This window comes from Anopheles cruzii, chromosome 3, assembly GCF_943734635.1.
Source record: "Anopheles cruzii chromosome 3, idAnoCruzAS_RS32_06, whole genome shotgun sequence".
In the NCBI taxonomy this organism is placed as follows: Eukaryota; Metazoa; Arthropoda; class Insecta; order Diptera; family Culicidae; genus Anopheles; species Anopheles cruzii.
This window is the reverse complement of record NC_069145.1, coordinates 55,156,999-55,175,978: the sequence shown is the minus strand read 5'-3', so window position 1 is coordinate 55,175,978 and position 18,980 is coordinate 55,156,999. Positions and strand designations below refer to the sequence as shown.

Genomic DNA, 18,980 nt, shown 5'->3' with positions numbered 1-18,980 from the left:
TCATTGTAATTTGAACCCTTTGTATCCTCAAAACTTTTCAGGTTGAAAATCGTACAAACTGCTCATAGACCACAAGCCCACCGTCCTTCACCATGCAGCAGGACGACATCGTGTGGAGTGTAATAAGCCGGCAGTTTTGCTCGTTTCAGGTGAAAACCAAAACACAAAACTTTTGCCGCAACGAGTACAGCCTGACGGGGCTCTGCTCGCGTAAAGCGTGTCCGATCGCAAATAGCCAGTATGCGACGGTCCGCGAGGAAAAAGGTATTATCTACCTGTACATGAAGACGGCAGAACGGAACGCATTCCCGGCCAAGCACTGGGAAAAGGTGAAGCTGTCCCGCAACTTTGAGAAGGCCGTGTACCAGATCAATGAAAACCTGCTGTACTGGGACAAATTCGTACGAGTGAAGTGTAAGCAACGGTTTACAAAAATCACACAATACCTGATCCGGATGCGCAAATTGAAACTGCGCCGGCAGAAGATGTTGGTACCGTTGGCAACCAAAATTGAGCGACGCGAAAGGCGGCGCGAGGAGAAGGCTCTCGTGGCGGCGAGGATCGACAATGCGATCGAGAAAGAGCTGATGGAGCGTCTTAAAATGGGCATGTACGAGGACATCTATAACTTCCCGCAAACGGCATTCGACAAGGCGCTCGATGCCGAGGAAATGGAAGATGAAGAGGACGACGAAGAAGAGGATGAAGAGGAGCTCGAGAAGGAAATGGAAGTTGCCGGTGACATGCAGCGGGAGCTCGAGATGGTAGACGAATTTGTGGAAGGCGATTCGAACGACGATGAATCGGATGCGGAAAGTGAGTCAGGAGTTCGAGAGCAGGTTGAAGTGGACAGCGATTTCGAATCATCAGATGACTCCGATATGGAAGACTACAAACCTAAGGTATCGTTGCGGCCACCAAGCCCGGATAGTCCTACGGAACAGGCAGACCCGAGCGGCGGAAAGAAATTGCGGAAACTGCGAAAACCTCGGTACGAAATCGAATACGAAGTCGAAGGCGAAGCACCAACGAAGCAAAGCGTACACAAATGATGATCGTACAGGAATTGCGGTGGACTAGGATGTAAGATTGGTTTCTAATAAACAAAAATGGTATCTAGCTTATGTTCGGAATATTTCGGTATCCACGAAGGAAAGAAAGCGCTATTGTTTAGTTAGGGCAAAAAATAAATTAAATAATTTACATTTCTCTTGATTTACAGTTGCTAAAGCCTAAAACCTTGGTATATCCGTTTGTACACGCTTAAGCACCATTCGTAAGTACACAATTGCTCTGCCTATTGTTGTAGTCACACTTGTAACATCCCGTGTAAGACCCGTTTATCCCGCCTATCGAAATGACTAACGATGCTTCTCCCAGAGCGTCCAATACTCGGCTGATTGCATTTCTGCGAGGCGCGACACGGTCCGGTCGAAGGCAAACAATTCTTCCTCACCCGTGAACAGATTTGAGCTAGCATCTGTTGATTCCTTGGTTATTTTAAGGTCATCCATCAGCATACGGTGCTCGTCCGAGGTATGCATATCGTCGGGTTTTTCGTTCGAAAACAGATGCTTATAGGGTACGTCCGCCGAAACAACCACCTGGAAAAGAGAACACATACAGCGACGGTAATTTTTTCTACATCCTGCTAAGAACTTACCCTCACACGACTGTCGTACAGCGTGTCAATTAGTGTGATAAAGCGCCTCGTTTGAGATTTAAGTTTAAGATTTAGCTGGGGTATATCGCGGATCAGAACCGTATGGAAGAATTGCGATATTTGCAGGAAATCACTAGCACCGTGCGGCTACAACGGAAAACCCACGATCACGATCATGGCAATTACGGTCTCATCGCAGGTTTCTTACCCTATCACAGAGTTCTTCGAACGTGCTATCGAGCACCTGACCACACGTTTTCGCAAACGTAATGTTACGCCCAAAGTGGGTAAACGTTTTCGGTCGTATCATGTCGTTTTCTTGCGAACATAGCACCTTAAACAGTTTGTCCATCGCTGCATTGGCGTCACCCTGCGATTTGCTGCGGAAGTTGATAAAATGATTCATTAACTAAGAACACCAACACACACAGACCGACAATAACTTACTCGAAGTAATGCTTGCTCTCCCCCTTGAGCGCCGCGGTACGGTAGTCGACTCCACTGTCCAGAGTCACAACGTTGCAGTGACTTTTGAGCACACCAATGAACGGCACGAAGTTGCTACGCTGAAGGCCATTTTTGTATAGATCGTCGGGGGCACGGTTGCTGGTCGCCACCACTATTACACCGTTATCGAACAGATAGGTGAACAACCGCTTCAAGATCATTGCATCCGCTATGTCGGTAACCTTGAAAATCAACGGGTGGTGTGCCATTAAGAGTACAGTCTCAGATTAGAGCCGGTTGATAAGGCCATACGTAGTGGCGCTACCACACGGTCAGTTGGTGCGTAATCGCAGGGGCGTACCTGAAATTCGTCGAAGCAAATCAACCACGAGTCCTCGGTTATCAGTTCGGCAACTGGCTTAATTGGGTCGAACGGCTGCGGTTTGCTGTTGCTAGCGTCCCGGACGTGTTTCGATTTGATGTCGTGGATTTTTGCATGGACATCCGTCATGAACGAATTGAAGTGCACACGTCGTTTGCGATCGCTCTAGAATGGAACGCGTTTCGAAGGACATCCCAGAGGACATTATAAGTGTCACTTGGAAGAGAAGTGAAAACTTGGCACACGTTTGATGAAAACTCACCACACAGCAATCGTAGAACATATCCATCAGCATCGTTTTACCGCCACCGACACTTCCGTAGATGTAGAGCCCTTTCGGTGCATCCAACTTCCGGGTGCCCTTCCCGAAACTGAACCATTTTCCTATGCCAGTGCTCGGTTTAGGCGGACTGTACGTTTGAATACTGTTATACACCAGCTGAAGCGCTTCCGTGATGCGGTGCTGATGTGGGTCGGGTTGGATTTCGTTGTTGGCCAGTTTCTCTTGCAACACTTCGAGCGGTTGTTTACCGAGTGACGAAAGCGCGGCCGCGGTGGCAGGCGAATTGGGACAGTAGAACCGCACTCCTGCCACCAAGGGCCACGCAACATAGTGTTGCAACAGACGTGAAATGGACACTTTGGTCAGCAGCAACATCGCGAACACTGCAAGGATGTGGGTCAAGTTCTCGCATATTATATAAGGTTAAAACTCGGCACCTGCCTCAGCCACGGCACCGCGATATGAGCGCGAACGTCAACGCGTGTGTGGAAACTTTGAATTTCATTCAAGCGAAAACAGCGCGCGTGGTAAACCTTCCGCGTGTGTGTGTGTGCGTTTGTCGGAAGCAAACAGTGCGAGAAAGAGAGCACCGTAGCGTCACGCTTGACAATCGCACTGACATTGACAGTTCCATCAATCAGCTGATTTTGATGCGTTTTTAAAAGCACCAACGGTAACGGTCGATTCAACTGTGTATGAAATTTGCAAAAATATTCAAGCACGGAATGAAGAAGACGTTTGCACCGGAGCGCTGCCACCGTGGAGTTTATTCGATAATAACCATACTCTGGTGTATGCATTGTACGGTTTTAGTTCGAGTATATTAAAGAAAACAGTAGGCTGAACACTCTCGGCTAGGCTGAACTCTCGCTTATCTTTCAGGGATAGAATAGAACAGTCTTGACCATCGATCGGAACTTGGGTTTGATGTTGGTAAAGCAAGTTCATCGCAAAAGCTTGCCTTCGCGCTTTACTTGATAGAGGTGGATTATCAAAAACATTGGTTATAATCGCACGGAATACTTTGGCAAAGGAGGCAAACGAGGCCGGCTTCAGTTCCTTGCCAGTTTTCATTCAGATTGATTCCGACCAATTGGCAATGGAACGGAAGACGTAAGGGTACGAAACTCGGCCAACAGTCGTGAATGGCTCTGGCTGGCGCTACGAGAGCGTTGTAGAGAGTCACGAAACGCAATGAAACGAATGGGTTTTTGAAACATCTGAACCCCGTTCCAGATTCAAATCGAAAGCAACCCTGACCCCCCACAAATCAAGAAACGCGTTAATTAAAATGATCGAAATGTCAAAAACTGAGCGATTGTCAAAAGGGAGAATCCATTGTTCAATAAGCACGTGTTTAAAGTGGACGATTCTCCGAACTCGCTGAAATTAAAACGATTGAAGTTAAAATGGAGTCTTCGGCATTGATGAAGAAAAAGGATGATGTTGAGTAAGTTGATGTTCAGCAAGGATTAAAAGGTATGATAGCGAATGTTTTACAGAACGGCAAAACTATGTCGATGGTGTCTGTCGACTGGTGATGCTTTGCAGGCTCTAACGCGCGACGATTCCGGACAATATAGAGTACAAAAACTCTTTGATTTTACCGATCTTCAGGTAGTAAAATTGTAACAAAAGACATCTCGCCATGTTCCACAAGCAAAACTGCTCTACGAAACTCTTATTTTTACAGATTAATTCCTTACCTGGAGTTCCATCGTATTTGTGCAAGGTGTGCGAAGCGCGTTTGAAACCCGATGGATCGGTTTCGCTGGCGGTGTAATGAAAAGAATGATTTGGTTGAGAAATTTATCGAACAGCAGAATACAGCGACGATCGAATCAGAAATCACGAAAGGGAAGCTGATCGGATACGTCACCAAGAAGACCTCTGAACCGCCTCCCAATCGAGAAATAAGGATGAAATGAGGCGCAGCGACGCGCGCCGGGATCAGCTAGTCTTTAATAAAATGCACGAAAATCTTTTCGAAGCCTCTATTCAATAGTTAAATGTGAAGTATTCTTGGATGTACGACTTTTACTATTCTAAGAGTGTGTTGTGGCATTATCAGTGCGACGCTTCTTTGAAGTATAATTTATGAAGTACTCTTTAGTTTTCAATCTCATTGTACAACAATAATTTGTTTTTTTTTTCAAAAAAATAATTCTTACGAAAGATTCGAAAACCTGTTATTACATAAGCCATGTTATCTAATAAATACGATCCAGTCCGTTCCTGTAAAATTAAAACCAAACCGTGTGTTCTTGATTCAAATCACACAAATTCGCGTTAATTATCATGATCAGATTGGTGATTGTGTTTGGCCAAGATGGGTACGATTGCTGCATCGCTTGACAATACTAGCAGGAATACCATCGGGACACGGTGCGCGAGGTGGTTTAAGTTTATACATCCAAAAATGACATGTTTGCCAGTTAAAACGGTTACAAAGGCTTGGACGAATTGTACAGCCTCCGAGTTCACGCACCTCATTATCGCTGTGGTTCTACGTGGGTCCAGTTAAGCCTTCCCATATGACCAGAAAGCACCTGGATTATTTTTCAAGCCCGCATTTTCAACGCTGCTCTGAAGATGCTCCCACGGAACAGGAAGAGATTGATGGTCCTGTGCAGATTATTATAAAAATGAAGCCGTTGTCGGTCGTCTTAAATTTCTTGGATGAAAGTTGAACTCTCATCCACACGGCTTCCAGGCACTGTGGGCTTAAACTCAACCGAGACTAGCAAGCCTAACATTCGTCTCTTATCGGTATCATTGGACAAATCAAAAACACTTATGCAATTGGTAAATTCAATGTTAAATTCGTGGCTTGCAGCACACGAATTTATTTTATTTTAGACCACAAATTATTCCCTAACGCCCAAAGGTTCCCTAAAGATATTTTACCATTTTGGATTTGAAGAATTTTTAATGTTATTTTATCTCATTGTATCAACTATTAAGGAATGGTAATAAAAAGTAAGTCACCCTCTAGTTAATCAATCAAATAATTAATCATGCGCACGGCAGGTTCCTTTCCTTACTAAATGCGTGGCGCCTAATAAACAATACTTAACTTTTATGCTGAACGACCTGCATTAGTGGTGTTATCATTTGTAGCAAACTATGCATGCAAGATCATTGAATCTATCAATACACGTACAAAGTGATGCGCCTCTTAGAACCCGCTCTTCCCGTATCTTCAGGTTATTTGTTACAGCAAACATCTCACCGCGTACCGTTGAAATATGAAGGACGTTGAATAAGTAATAATATCTTAGATATCTCGTGTTTCCAGTTCGTTTTGATAGTTGGTGACAAGATTCCTTATTAAATGTAAACGTTGTTTAATAAGTGTTCCTGACTTCCGCTTTACGGCTGTGGTTTGCTGTCCTGGTCCAAAAGCACGTAAGTGCATGAGCTGTAACCAAATGAGAGAACGTCCTTCTCGAATAGCTGAAGAAATCGCAGCGGTTCGATCTGGTTGAAGTTAATGAACGTGCCATTGGCCGACTCCAAATCCAAAATATAGGGCCGAATGCACAGGCAATCCCTTCGCTTGTTCGGCACAAGGCGGTATTGCAGGACGGCGTGTTGTTTTGAGCATGACGGATGGTCAATCGGAAGGTCGCAGATCTGTCGGCTGCGTCCGATGATGTAGCTGCGTTGCCGATGAATGTGGAGCGTGGGCAGTGCCTGCCTATCTATCGAAGGATACAGTGACCATCGGCGATTCGGTTTACGTGCATCCGGAGGCTCCGAGTATCCTTTCGGATTGTTCGTTGTCTCCGTTTGGCGGTAACTATTGCCGTCTTGACGATGTTGCTCGGTCACCGCCTGCTTGGTTTGACGATCCTTGCTCTTGCTAACACTGCTACAAGGTGTGGCTACCATTGCATTCACGTGCTGATTATGGCCAGGATCGAGCTGAAAGGTAGGGGAACTCATGCACCTTTTGAATTTGTATGATTGTGAGGGATGTTTCTGTTTGCGATCAGTAGTTTGCGAAGTAGAATACTTCTCCGCAAGACTAGCCGGATCTCGGGTCGGTCGAAGGATTACCTCGTATTGCGTTCCTTGGTTCTCGCGCTCATCTCGAGAACAGGGTGTTGAGCGACAGCGTAGCTGTTCCCTGGAACTAGAACGGCCTGACGAGCGATAGCGAAGATCAGCAGCCTTATGGCTACAGTTGTCCCGCGCCGGTATTTGCTGGCCTTTACTGGTGGTTCCCTTTGATGCTTCGCGACTCTGGCAGCGCCTTTTTGATCCATCCAAGTCTGGGCTCTGCTTGCGGTACTTTGTGGCATGTTCCGAGAAGAGGCCGCGTCCGTTTTTCTTTTGTAAGCAGCTCCGTTCGCGACGACGACTAGCCTGTGAGCTCCGGTGTTTCGTGCGGCCGGAATAATTGTTGAAGGCATCGAAACGACGGTCATCGTGAGTTCGTACGTGCGGCGATCGGTGCCATTGACGATCAGTACTACGCTTCAGCGGGTCCTTCTGCGAATATGGCAATTCCGAACAATTGCCACGATAATTCACCGATTCCGTCCATTCGTCGTCGGTGGTACGATGTCGGCCACCAGTTCTATGTGTACCAGGGGTTTCTTTGTGAAACATTTGACACCCGGAGTGTGAGCTGATATGTGTACCGTACCGTAAATTTAATTTTCGGGTTTTTAACACAATTTCTTATCTAATAACGAATGTAGAAGATACGACTTAGTTTAAGTGCTCTACTATCCTTTCAAGCAGACTGTTCGAATTGTGGAACATAAACCAATCAGTCCCTCTGCTGTCACTTCGGCCGTTTTTATCGCCACAAATTTAAAAAGCAACAGCAGCCAGGTATATTCAATCAAGGTAAATAGGTACAGGGTACTTCGCTTTTTTCTCGTGAGTGAAGAAATTTGAATGTGGAGTTGCCCAAGATGCAAAACCTTCCAAAAGACGTACTAAACAGTCAGCTTCAACACTTATTATTTATGGTATGGTATATCATTTATGATTTTGCTCGAAATGAATAGATAATAAAGAACGGCCTATACTGTTGCATCTTTTGCTCTGTGAAGAATATCGATTGATTCGTGCAAATAATTTCTGTATACCACGCAAACATAAAAACATCGAAAATTCGTTCTTTTTATAGCTGCGCTAGTGATGAACGTTTATTATCTTGTTAATAACGGGAATTATTGGAAATTAGTTAATTATTATAAATAGTTAACAATTAGAAACTAGAAAAAGGAACATTGTACAAAACCTATTGTAGGATAATTTCAAATGTTTTTTTCGGATTGGCATGCGCAGACAGGGAAAATTATTGGGGAAAAGTTTGAGGCTTTGATGAAATCCTGCTGTGTTTTCTAAACTTTATACAAACAAGTCAAAAAAGGTCTTGATAAAACTTTTTGGAAGCGAGGTGCCGCTTTGCTGTCAGTTCGCAAACTGTAACATTTTTCATTGAATCTAGTACTCCCCGATATTGTGACATCACATTGTCGTCGACATTTTGTTCAATCGTAGTCGACATTGGTCGACATTGGTCTCCACTTCCGCCAGTAGCGCGCAGATTGCGTCAGACGGCAGGCCGAAGCGGAGGTATTTTTCCGTGTGTGGCACGTTTCATGTGAAATATGAGAAGATAGAAAGAAAGGAAAGTGTAATTAATGTAATAATGTGTAATTAATAAACTAGTGTAAGTTGTAAAAACATAAGGTAAGTTGTAAAAACATAGCGTAGTAGTGATTCGCGAAGGCGTGAAATAGTTTATCGCTCGCCGCGTTCCTTCCACTTAACCTAAAATGTGGATATCGCGTGGTTCCCATTTCCGTCAGAGGTGAAAAGCATTGTTCGGCATGCTCGTGATGGCGGATCGTGGTTCAATTGTGCGGACTCTGCTATGCTACCAAAGAAATGTGAGACATTGTAAGCACCCGTCATTGCACTGTCTTGAACTGATGCGGTATTAAAAACTTTTTTTTTTACATCCGGTACGTTAGGTACATCCGCCGGTATACCTGCCTCGAGACAGGCGTGGATGTGCTCGGCATGGAGACGATCCCCTGCAAGGTAACCTCGGTGGAGCCAGCCAGCGTTCGCTACTGTACCACACGATTTCTGTTTTTCAGATGGAAGCCGAGGCACTGCTCGATATGATATGTGAGGACTTTCCCGAACGTGGGCCAAGGCACGATCGCAGCGTAGCAAAAATCTTCTCGCACTTGGTGTTAACTGCGTGCATCCGCAGATTGTGACGCCTCTGTTCAAGAGCGTGAACGAAAAGAAGCTGCCAGTCGAAAGTGGGTAAGTCTGAAAAACCATACTATTCTTCTTTGGCAATTTAAAATATGTTAATCCGCGAATTTTTGAAGATGGCAAGGAAAGGAAGACTGTGTCCCATTGGAGCACTATGTACCACAATGCATTGAGCTGGGGGCTTACTTCATTGGGGGTTGTTGTCGAACGTACGCTCGTGACATTAAATGCATCAAACAGAGTGTTACAAACGTTATGCAATTGAACCACCCCTAATCCTACAGAGGCTCCTGTATTCCTTTAGAGCTAAGTCATGGCGAACGCGCTTTTAATCAATATCAATGTTAAGAATAGCCAAACAGCGATTCAGTTGAGAATTGAATAACTTCATATGTAATGTAACTTTAGCTCCGACCTGATCGGATACCAGTAAACATATCGAATAGTGACACGAGACATATAATTGCACGTAAAACTGGCATGTTAAAATCGAACAACCAAAATCAAAAATATTGACGGCGACAGGTGGCTGACGGTTTCTTGTAATGGCAACGTTCACTTTAACGCTTATTTTTTAAGACTATGATCAATTGCTTTTACAAACAAATTACACCAACCCCAAAGCTTGTTCTTCACTATCGCAACCAGGTTCAAATATTTTTCTGCATCATTTAACAAAATCCTTTATACAAAAGAATATTATTTAAGACAGACAGCGATGAAAGGCATATTTACATACAAGCGAGTAATAGTGGCAAAAAAGTTAACAGAACATTATTATCCGCTACATATGTAAAACGGACACAGGATCTGGCGATTTTTAATCCTAAATGAATTCGGCAGTTTGTAAAATCTAAACGCATACGCGATACTGTTTTCGACCTGCCATGGAGTCTGCCCGGGATAAATCTCTTGCTTTGCTCTCTTCCGATCCTTCGCCTCAACACACTGGCTACTGACTTTATAACTCATATGTGTGCGCAACAGTGATCTAATTGGCGGGAGGTGGCCCATAACGCCCTTACGCCAAATGTCGTTTGAAGCACATATCTGCTCACAAGATTGGTCCATGATCAATTTCATTTTCTACTTCCTCATCCTCATATCCTCATATCTTATATCCTAGTAATTATGGCTTATGGCTTATTATTATCGCGTCCATTGAGTGGTGGTTGTGTTATGAAATACTTGGACTTCTGCTCTCACCTCGTTTAATTCGTCTTATTTTTTAAATCGAATTTTTTACTGACCTTAATTCTGCAGCTCTTAAAATTGTATTTGTTTCGCCTATTTGTTGTTATTAATGAGTGTGTCGATTCCTGTTTTTGTAGACATTTTAGTGGCTACGTTGTTCGGGATTCCTTCTATGTACAACATCCGCAGATTCTGTGATAGGGTTTCCACCTCATCCCAACATTTTTCTAGTTCTCGCTGCTTACTGATACTTTTTAATCTGAGCTGAATTGTCTCTGGTGTTTCACCAGACTTGCATGCCTTTGTTATGGCCTCGGCAATTTCAGTTATAGGAGCCGGGTGTCCCTGAAAGGGTGTTCTTGCCTGTAACTTTAGCTTTTATAACTTTAATTGCGGTTGCCGTTTGGTTTTCTGGAACCAAATCATGTAACAAGTCTAGAAAGCCTCTAGTTTTTCAATCGAGCCTTCCTTCCTGCCTTCCTGCAGAAGTGCATCGCCCATTCGATCGTCGGGTTGTTGATCGTCGTGTCCCAGTTGCCTCGCTTCTCTCATCTGCCGACAGGAAGTCGGATTGGGAAAAACCATGGTCGTTTTCCGGGATTGTTGGAGTTTCGGTAGTTATTGCATCTTTTTTGGGTATGAGCTGTGTTGTTTTTGCGGCTGCTCTGATACGACTTTGCTCCGCTCTTGTTTTATTTCGGTACATCCGTTTTTCGTATGGCACGTTTCGTATGGTGGAGGCACGTACTGGTACTGTTCCACAAAAACTTTAAAAGTTATGGTATTTTTGTGCCTAAACATTTTTAAGGTTTTCATTGCATTATATTGTTTCTGGCAATAGCTCTCTTTCTTTCCCAATTCAGTTGCAAGGAACTGAAATTCTTTTTTGCTTTGCCGTTTGGAGCGGATTTGATCTTTTAAGACTTGAACACATTCAGCTCCTTGGGTAGGGGAGCGTTTGCATCAGTAAGTAAATTGAAATCTACCGATTGGGAGACTAGGGGAACCGCTGTTACCAAAAAGGGGGCAACAGAGGCGAATAGGAACTTCACTACGCGAGGAGATTCATCGGGCTGTTTGGATTTAACAAGAAACCAACAGTCAGCAGGACTGTCGGTTGATAGAGAGAACCCTTCACGAAGTGATACCCAATGCGTCCCTTAAATCGTTGTAATTCTGTGTTACTGTGTAACGTTTCGCCCGTCGTCGTCTCTTCGTTATATTATCGTTATGAAAATTCATATCTGCAACCACACCTAAGTTGCTAACTGCTCCTAGATGAAGAAGATGCCTGTCGTCGGCAATACTAACATGATCAATAAGATTTATGTCCAGCAGCTCCAACGGACCGGGCCGTCGCGTGGCTGTGGATTTGCAGTGATATCTGTATAAGTGATTCACAAACGACCCGTGTGTTCGGGGTTGCGTGTCGGTGTTATTGTGGTACGATATTGCGTTGCCGATTTTCACACCTTTAACAGTGCATTTATGTCACCCTGTTAGGAAATTATTGATGATTTCCTAAACTAAATCTTGTACTGTTAGAAAATCCGGTTTCTAACGGGTGTTGGCAAAGAATTAAGTCACTTTCGTAATTTTAGTTAAGCTGAGGGGAGCAGCAACAAAATTTACTTTTTATTCTCCGACTTATTTGGTTCTAATGCGACCATTTACTCGCCTTTCACTCTCCTTATATTTCGGCCCTGGCGCTCGTAAAATGTGAGAGATGGAGATGGAATGTGGGAGATGTGTTTTGCCAAACATAAACCGGTGCCACATACGGCTCTGGGGATACGGATCGGTGTTGCGGAATATTTGTAACAATCTTGTGCACATGGCTCTGGAGATGTGTTTTGCAAACATAAACCGCACATACGGCTCTGGGGATACATCCGGAATATTTGCAACAATCTCTTCGCTTTTCATCCGGCGCGGCGATGTTCTTGTTGCAAGATATTATTTCATTTCATTTCATATTCATACATGTTCGCCGCTCGGGCTTAACATTACTAATTCTTATAACATTACTAAAACTTATCGACTAATTAGGTTGGAGATGAGGAATAAGGAGAGGATAAGGAAGGAGGGAATTATAAAAAGGATTATAAAAAGGAGTCTAGGAGACGAGAACGGAAGAGTGCTGGAGAGGCATTGAAGTCGAACAGGCAGCTCGCTTCATTGAAGGCCGAGAGGGCTCGCAGGAATGGATCGTCCTGACCGTGGCGAGATCGACGAGTGAGTCGACCTGTGAGTCGGACCACCAATACGTTTCAGCGACACGAGAGCCGAAGACGTCCCGAATTTTCACGTAGAGATCGGATAGCAAAGCTGCCGCTTGCAGCTCTAGTCGTGGTGACGTCATTGCCTTTTGCGGAGCCACCCTGGATTTGGAGCAAAGCAGGCGCGTTATCCGGTGGCCCTGGTTGTCCTCGAAGGTCACGTAGACTACGCAGCCGTAAGCCTTTATGGATGCGTCGCAGAAGTACTTGAGCCAGCACCCGAAAGTCGAGCCAGATGCGGAGCAGATTCGGTTTTAGGACTGGCCCAATGATCTGCAGGTCGTTGAGCGATACCCCCGTGGACGATTTAGCACTGGCACTCGAACACTACACGTACTTTTGTGCTCGACGACTGAGACTTAATGACGCACGAGTGGCTTAGGGCTGGCCTATAGGTTGGGCTCAGCCACGGCTCACCAATCGCGCTGCACAATGGCGGGCCAACTTTAGGCTCAACCTCGGCTCATCGATCGCCCTGTTCGTATTGCGGACTTGTACTCTATTGGCCATTTGTTCTAAGCATCTAGTGCCTGATTGAACCCATTTTTTTTAAGTTGTAAATGGTTTTCAGAACGATGTGCCGAAAATTTGTCAAGCTCTCCATGGTTCAAAACGTCTGAATAAATGTGAATTAAATTGTGCACATTGCTTTTTAAGTGAGACCGACCATAATGTGTCTCGAAATTCTTTACAAAAAGAGTCAGGAGTCGACCGCCCAATTGCCAGAACTGTAATGAAGAAAAGTCCGGTACTCAGTGGATTTCCAAAAAGCTATGCTGTCGAGAGACCTGTAACGACGGTGTACCTTGGTAGGAAGCATTGTCTGCACCATGTAGGCAGACACACTTGTTTTCTTCCTTTTCCAAACATTCCAAACATTGAAAACTTATTTTCAAGTAACCCTTTCAAAATTTTGCGACTGACTCCTAAATCCATAAGGTGCAGCCGATTACTGATACTTAGCCGACTGGAAACTTAGTAATCATATTCAAACCGGTCAAATCCTCAAGTGGTGACCTTATTGACTTGTGGTGAGGTGAATCTGATCTCTCTCTAAAACTTTTGTCAGTGCGAGGCTCAGCATTCACACCGTTTAAAATAACTTTCTTTTCTGGCCTTATGTATGTTCCAATGAGTGTACAAACAGTGCAACCATGCTTTGCAGAACATCCCATCACGGACTTAATAAAAGCACGTGCGGGTGAATCGGTGATAAAAGCACTTATTGAAAGTGATACCACTTGACTACCAAATATTAAACCATTTGCCATAAGACTATTCATCTCTTTGACAAATGGTCGCAAAAATGGTTCAACGCACTCCGGTTTTTGTGATCCACAATAAAGACCAACGACCATGACCGGAGCGCTCTCAAGTTCGTTCACCGTTATCAGTATTGGCCAAAACTGAGTGGAAGAACTCTTAAAACTAAGAAAAGCTGGAAACTCTTAAAACTAAGGTGGCCTAAGAACTAAGCCACCAAAGCCACCAAAGCCACCAAAGCCAGCACCACCACACGACTTATTCACATCGGCAGAGTGGTCACGATGGTCTTGAGCGATTTCTGATTGGATCGTCGCTGTATTCTGCTGTTTGATAAATTTCTCAACCAAATCATTATTTTGATTACGCCCCGCCGCACTCGATGGACTCGTGCTCCCAGTGAGCAAGTTCGTGCACTTGTTTAAGTTGAACAAGGCAGCGAAGGAGACAAAAGACGAGTGTTGCTCACGCTTAGTGGAACACGTGGGCCAGCAACGAATGACGGGCAAGCTCCCACGATTTGCCAGCAAGAAGGTCGACAAACTGCTCTAAGCAGTTATCGGCCTCTTTATCACGGACGACTTCATGGTTCATGTGCGTTGGCTCTCCCGGCACCCGGAAAACCTACCGCTCTGCGTGAACACTCGTCCGTGGTGCACATGATTCACGAAGCAATGCAGCACTTCGATGCGAATTTTGATTATAAGGATTATGAGAAACAAATGCGCCGGTTCGTCTACAATCCGCGGAACCGGCCAAGGGCTGGTAAGTTTTTAATTGAGTTGACCAAAATGATCTAATAATGAGTGATTTTTGATTTATTTGCAGTGGTAATGCCCGATGGATCACACCACACCACATCTGGATATCGGCCTATATCGCGTCCCGGTCGACGCAATCGCTCCATCTCACACGGGGCCTACCACGCCGCCTCTGTCCCTTTGGACGGCCTAAGAGGAGTTTACGGGCTGGTTCGTCGTCCGCCATTCTCATGACATGTTCATGTGACATGTGCCCATGTTCTTAGAGCGCTCCATCGTTCGCTCGTAGGTGCTTCTTCATTTAGTGGTTGCAACTAAATAAATAATAAAACGTATCTAATAACTTTTAAATTTGTTAATAAATAACGTTGATAAAAAACTTATCTTAAAGCTGTGGAAAAGCGTTTTCGCAGTGTCTCATTTTCATACACATTGACTATCGATTTGCTGGAGGATGAATATGGTGAGGGATTCGATTGTTGTTGTTATTATTCTTATATAGACTTTGAGCTTGCAGTCCGTAAGTTTTGTTGTCCAACGCGGGTAACAAGTTGTGGGATAACTCCAACCTTCTGACCGAAACTAACGCCAAAAAGGGCCCGTTTGGTACGGACCGCAGTACGTTGCGGGACATGTTTAGCGTAAGGAACTGCAGCAAGCCATCGAAAGCCCGCTGATGCTATTGTTCGCCAGATCGGAACTTCGGAGATTCCGTTCAATTTTAGGTGGAGTCGTTGCAACGTTAGAAGTCCAGCAAAGCTACCACGGGCCAGATTGTTCGACAGCCGGTTGTGGCTTAGATCGAGCACCAGCAACGAGTACATCGTAGGCCACGTTTTCCGTTTACCGCGATTCGAGAAATTCGAACTGTATCATAACAACACAGAAATGGAATGATTTTGTAATTTATTAAAAACAAACCAAACAGTTCAACAATTTGCCGTTAAGCAATCACAGTCTATAATGTAGGTTTTGTGAAAACGTTTGTTGCGGACAGTGGTGAAGTTTGTCATGAATATCGTGACGTTGTATCGGACAGGTTTCCACACCGGCTTGGTCGCCTCAGTTGCTTAAATATTATAAATAGTTTGGAAAGCAAAAACAGCTACTGAGTATAGTCGATTGTAATACTAAGGGTAAATAATGAAATCGGCGCTGTTGGATCTTCATTGAACGAAGCCAAAGTCAACGAATTCTTCCTGACATTCCAGCCTATTGGTTGTAGTATTGGCCAGTGTAGTCAAGTTGCGCACGTCTAGCTTCATCTTCCGCGTATTTGGGATTGTTTTTGGCTTCCTGCTCACGGCGCTTGATTCCTTCGTAGATCTCTTTGAGTCCCTCCTGGATTGCTGGCGGAACTGGCGGGGTTGTGGGTATGCTGTCGCTCTGCACACGGAAGCCATTTTCGTCCGCAGTGTACTGCACCTGAATAATTTCACCGTTCGGTGCTTCGTAGGAGTAGGCACCTTGTTGCACTAATATACCGTTGGGATGGTCCTCGGAAGCCTCCTTCAGGTAACCAGACTCTTCGTGGACGATATTATTTCCCGTTTGGTAGCTGAAGCAAAACGTGTAAAGTCAGCACTGTACATAAGATTATACGAGCGCATTCAGTCATAAATATTCTTACATTGTCCTGTAGCTACCATCTTCGCCTTGTTGTTTATCGTATTTCAAAATGGGGATATAAGTCGTAGATTCGTGATGTGGATCATGCTGCTGAGGTCGTCCGTAGGCGATTGCAAACAACGCAAACAACACCTGGAAGGTGATAAATATGACCGAATATATGAATTACGTGCAGTTAAGCAGCGATCGTGCTCTTTGAAATAAGAACTAGGTGGTCTGGGCTGAGAAGTACACTTTACATAATCAATAAAACACTGTAAACTTTTGTAGATTAACGGAATTCAATTGAGAATACTACGGGTAAAAAGGTGATATTCGAATCTTAATCTGGAACATTGTTTTGTAAATGTGTTGGAGTGGAGTCAACTTAAATGATGAGCATTTGGAACATTTTTGGCCGTGTCCCTGACACTTTTAGGGTCTTTGGGCAGCGTTTTAATGCATGCTGGAGCCTGCATAGCCCTCTCCGCATCATGCACCACGTTTCATCAAATGCCAATCGCGATTGCACAGTGCGAGATAGGAAGTGTCCGATTTCACATCGCATAGAGCAGCGAAATCTGCACACTTTGTCGGTATCACTTGCAGCACTCACCAACTGTTTCATGTTCACGGTACAGCGGTGGAATACAAAACAAACTTTATTTGCGTGGAGCACGAAACTCGAAAGGCGCGTTTTTTCGGCACGGTCTGTGGCACTGGAAGCAAAAGTTGGAGACGGAATCACCGGGGGACACACCACACTGGTTGCGTGAAGGAAGAAAGTGAAACAACCACTGCAGACGATCTTCCCTATTGATAGGTCTTTTATACACCGAAGCCACGCCGGATGGTTTCCCTCTCTCTGCTGCACCGCACACTCCGATACACGTACGGATGAAGATGTTGGGGAATTTGCTTTCGAGCTGTTTCGCTGCCTCCACGAGGGTGGGTTTGTTTGATGATGCTTTTTTTTGTCGGTTGGTTTGGCCATCGTTTGAATGCTTCTTCCTCGTGGATCTCTCGTGGATCTCTTCAGTTGCTCCGCCACCAGCGCCTCCGTTGGCCGATGCCACTTCCATTGGGCACCGGATTTTGATTGCACCCTACGGGCGGCCCGCCAAGATGCAAAACACCCACCTGTGTTGCACCATTGCACCGAAGAGTCGGAGTTGGACACAAGGGCGAAGAGTGGGTCATGCGTCGTTGGCTCCGAACAGTTGCAAACACCCCTCCGCGAGTGAGGAAAACAGAGAGCACATCCCACAACGGGGGGTTGCCGAAGTCATTGAAACTCGGGGCTCCTTCCGTTGTTGCAATTAGCAGACTCCGGCGGCAGTGGGTACGCCAAGCGCTAGCTAGCAGCCTACCCGATCGCGATAGGCCGGGTTGCGCGGCTAGAAAGGGTATGCCCTTGGTAAGAATGTAGGTTGAAATGGTGTGTTTAGTTGTTGCCTTCACTACCCTTTTGCCGCCGACTGGCTGCGGCGGCGTGCACCGTCTATCCCGTGACAGATACAAATGACGCCGAGCCATATTTCGTTGGTGTGCCCTGCACTTAATCTCTACACAAATCCTGGCCACTGCGATCGGAGGTACATCCGACTTTGTTTCGTGCCCGCTCGGCTCATCCTTTGCAAATTTTGCGAAACGATTCCACATTCGGTGGCGGTGTCTATTCTCGTGACTGGGTTAGGAATTCGGTTACCAATCCACTGTTGACGCAACACACGCGCGCCCGGGAGGTTTTAGCATGAGTGTGCCATTTTGCATGTCGCCGTCCCCTAAAATGATGCAGGGTGGGCCGACCAAGCTAGACGATAATTCATTCATAATCGACGAATCTGTCCTGTTCCACCAAATACCGAGGGCGCTCTCCGAGAGGGCGAGAGCAGACAAATCGCACCGCTACGGGCATCTCCTCCGCCACCGCGTTAGAGTGATGCAATCCATCCATCCTTCGGGTCAGATTGCACAACTTACTTTCTGGCCTGGAAAGCGAAGGTTCGTGCTCGAAATATCGGTTCAACCTCTGTTGTAGCGGGGCGTAAAGTTCACTGGGCCGCCCGGCTTCGGTTCGGCTAGTCTCGGCTAGTCATAGTTCCCGGGGAAAGGATTTATGATATGTTTTTTGTTTCGTTGCTGCCACACAAACTACGCCCCGGAGCATTTTACGAACACGAATCGGAAACGGGTTCGTCGCGTTAGGGCTCATCGAGCTCTCCCGTGCCGTGCCACGGGCTCGGGTACGCCCGCAACGAATGATGGGATCGATTTTAAAAGTGGAAAGCTCGGCTCATCACGACGCTAAAAACCGATGGAGCCGAACACAATCGATCCATTAGTGAGTGCGCGCGGCTGAGTGAAGGCTCCATTAAAAAGAAAAAGGATGGGAAACGGGAAAGTGAGCCTGCCGTAGCGCGGCAAGGAAGCCGATTGTTCTTTCACACGCAACACCGGACCGGAGCCGGAGATAGGAGCACGAAAAAAGGAAAAGTTCGAGCATGTTCGCGCTCCATAAATAAACCAAACGGTCGCCCACGGGAGAACCCCCAATAAATGTTGGGGCCGCGAGGCATGGAGTTTGAACTTGAAAGCGTTACCCCCCCCAGGAATCGATCGATCGATCGATCGGGGTGGTTAGTTCGTTCAACCGGCACACTCGCTCCATCAGCCGATCGTTGACTCGGCGCAGCATAATGATTGCATCGCCGGGCGCGCGCGCGTGTCCACACACGCTCCTTTCGCCAGCTCCGCGGCGCAGCATTCGATCGGAAGTGCCCGGCGTTGCATAAGCCCGCGGCGGGTGTCGGGTGGTGAAACGGAGCGACGGATCCGGAACTGC

General features: G+C 45.7%; 4 protein-coding genes across 4 annotated transcripts; 1 reads left to right on the top strand and 3 right to left on the bottom strand.

The window, feature by feature from the left end:
• The first annotated feature begins 46 nt into the window (after positions 1 to 46).
• LOC128273255 (protein MAK16 homolog A) lies at positions 47 to 1,052 on the top strand. The gene has a single exon (XM_053011191.1). It carries the CDS (start codon positions 93 to 95, stop codon positions 1,050 to 1,052), a length of 960 nt encoding a protein of 319 aa, XP_052867151.1. The 5' UTR covers positions 47 to 92.
• A 129-nt stretch (positions 1,053 to 1,181) lies between these two features.
• On the bottom strand, positions 1,182 to 3,249 carry LOC128272392 (putative ATPase N2B). Its single transcript, XM_053010193.1, has 6 exons — positions 2,755 to 3,249; positions 2,472 to 2,657; positions 2,111 to 2,352; positions 1,872 to 2,043; positions 1,664 to 1,810; positions 1,182 to 1,604 (listed from the first exon to the last, which is right to left on the bottom strand). The coding sequence occupies exons 1-6, from the start codon at positions 3,148 to 3,150 to the stop codon at positions 1,362 to 1,364; spliced, it is 1,386 nt and encodes a 461-aa protein (XP_052866153.1). The 5' UTR covers positions 3,151 to 3,249; the 3' UTR covers positions 1,182 to 1,361.
• Positions 3,250 to 6,147: 2,898 nt separating this feature from the next.
• Positions 6,148 to 6,723, bottom strand: LOC128270625 (smad nuclear-interacting protein 1-like). The gene has a single exon (XM_053008034.1). The coding sequence runs from the start codon at positions 6,721 to 6,723 to the stop codon at positions 6,148 to 6,150; it is 576 nt and encodes a 191-aa protein (XP_052863994.1).
• A 9,016-nt stretch (positions 6,724 to 15,739) lies between these two features.
• LOC128273753 (endocuticle structural glycoprotein ABD-4) lies at positions 15,740 to 16,763 on the bottom strand. The gene is made up of 3 exons (XM_053011788.1): positions 16,752 to 16,763; positions 16,158 to 16,288; positions 15,740 to 16,085 (listed from the first exon to the last, which is right to left on the bottom strand). Exons 1-3 carry the CDS (start codon positions 16,761 to 16,763, stop codon positions 15,740 to 15,742), a joined length of 489 nt encoding a protein of 162 aa, XP_052867748.1.
• Between the last annotated feature and the right edge of the window lie 2,217 nt (positions 16,764 to 18,980).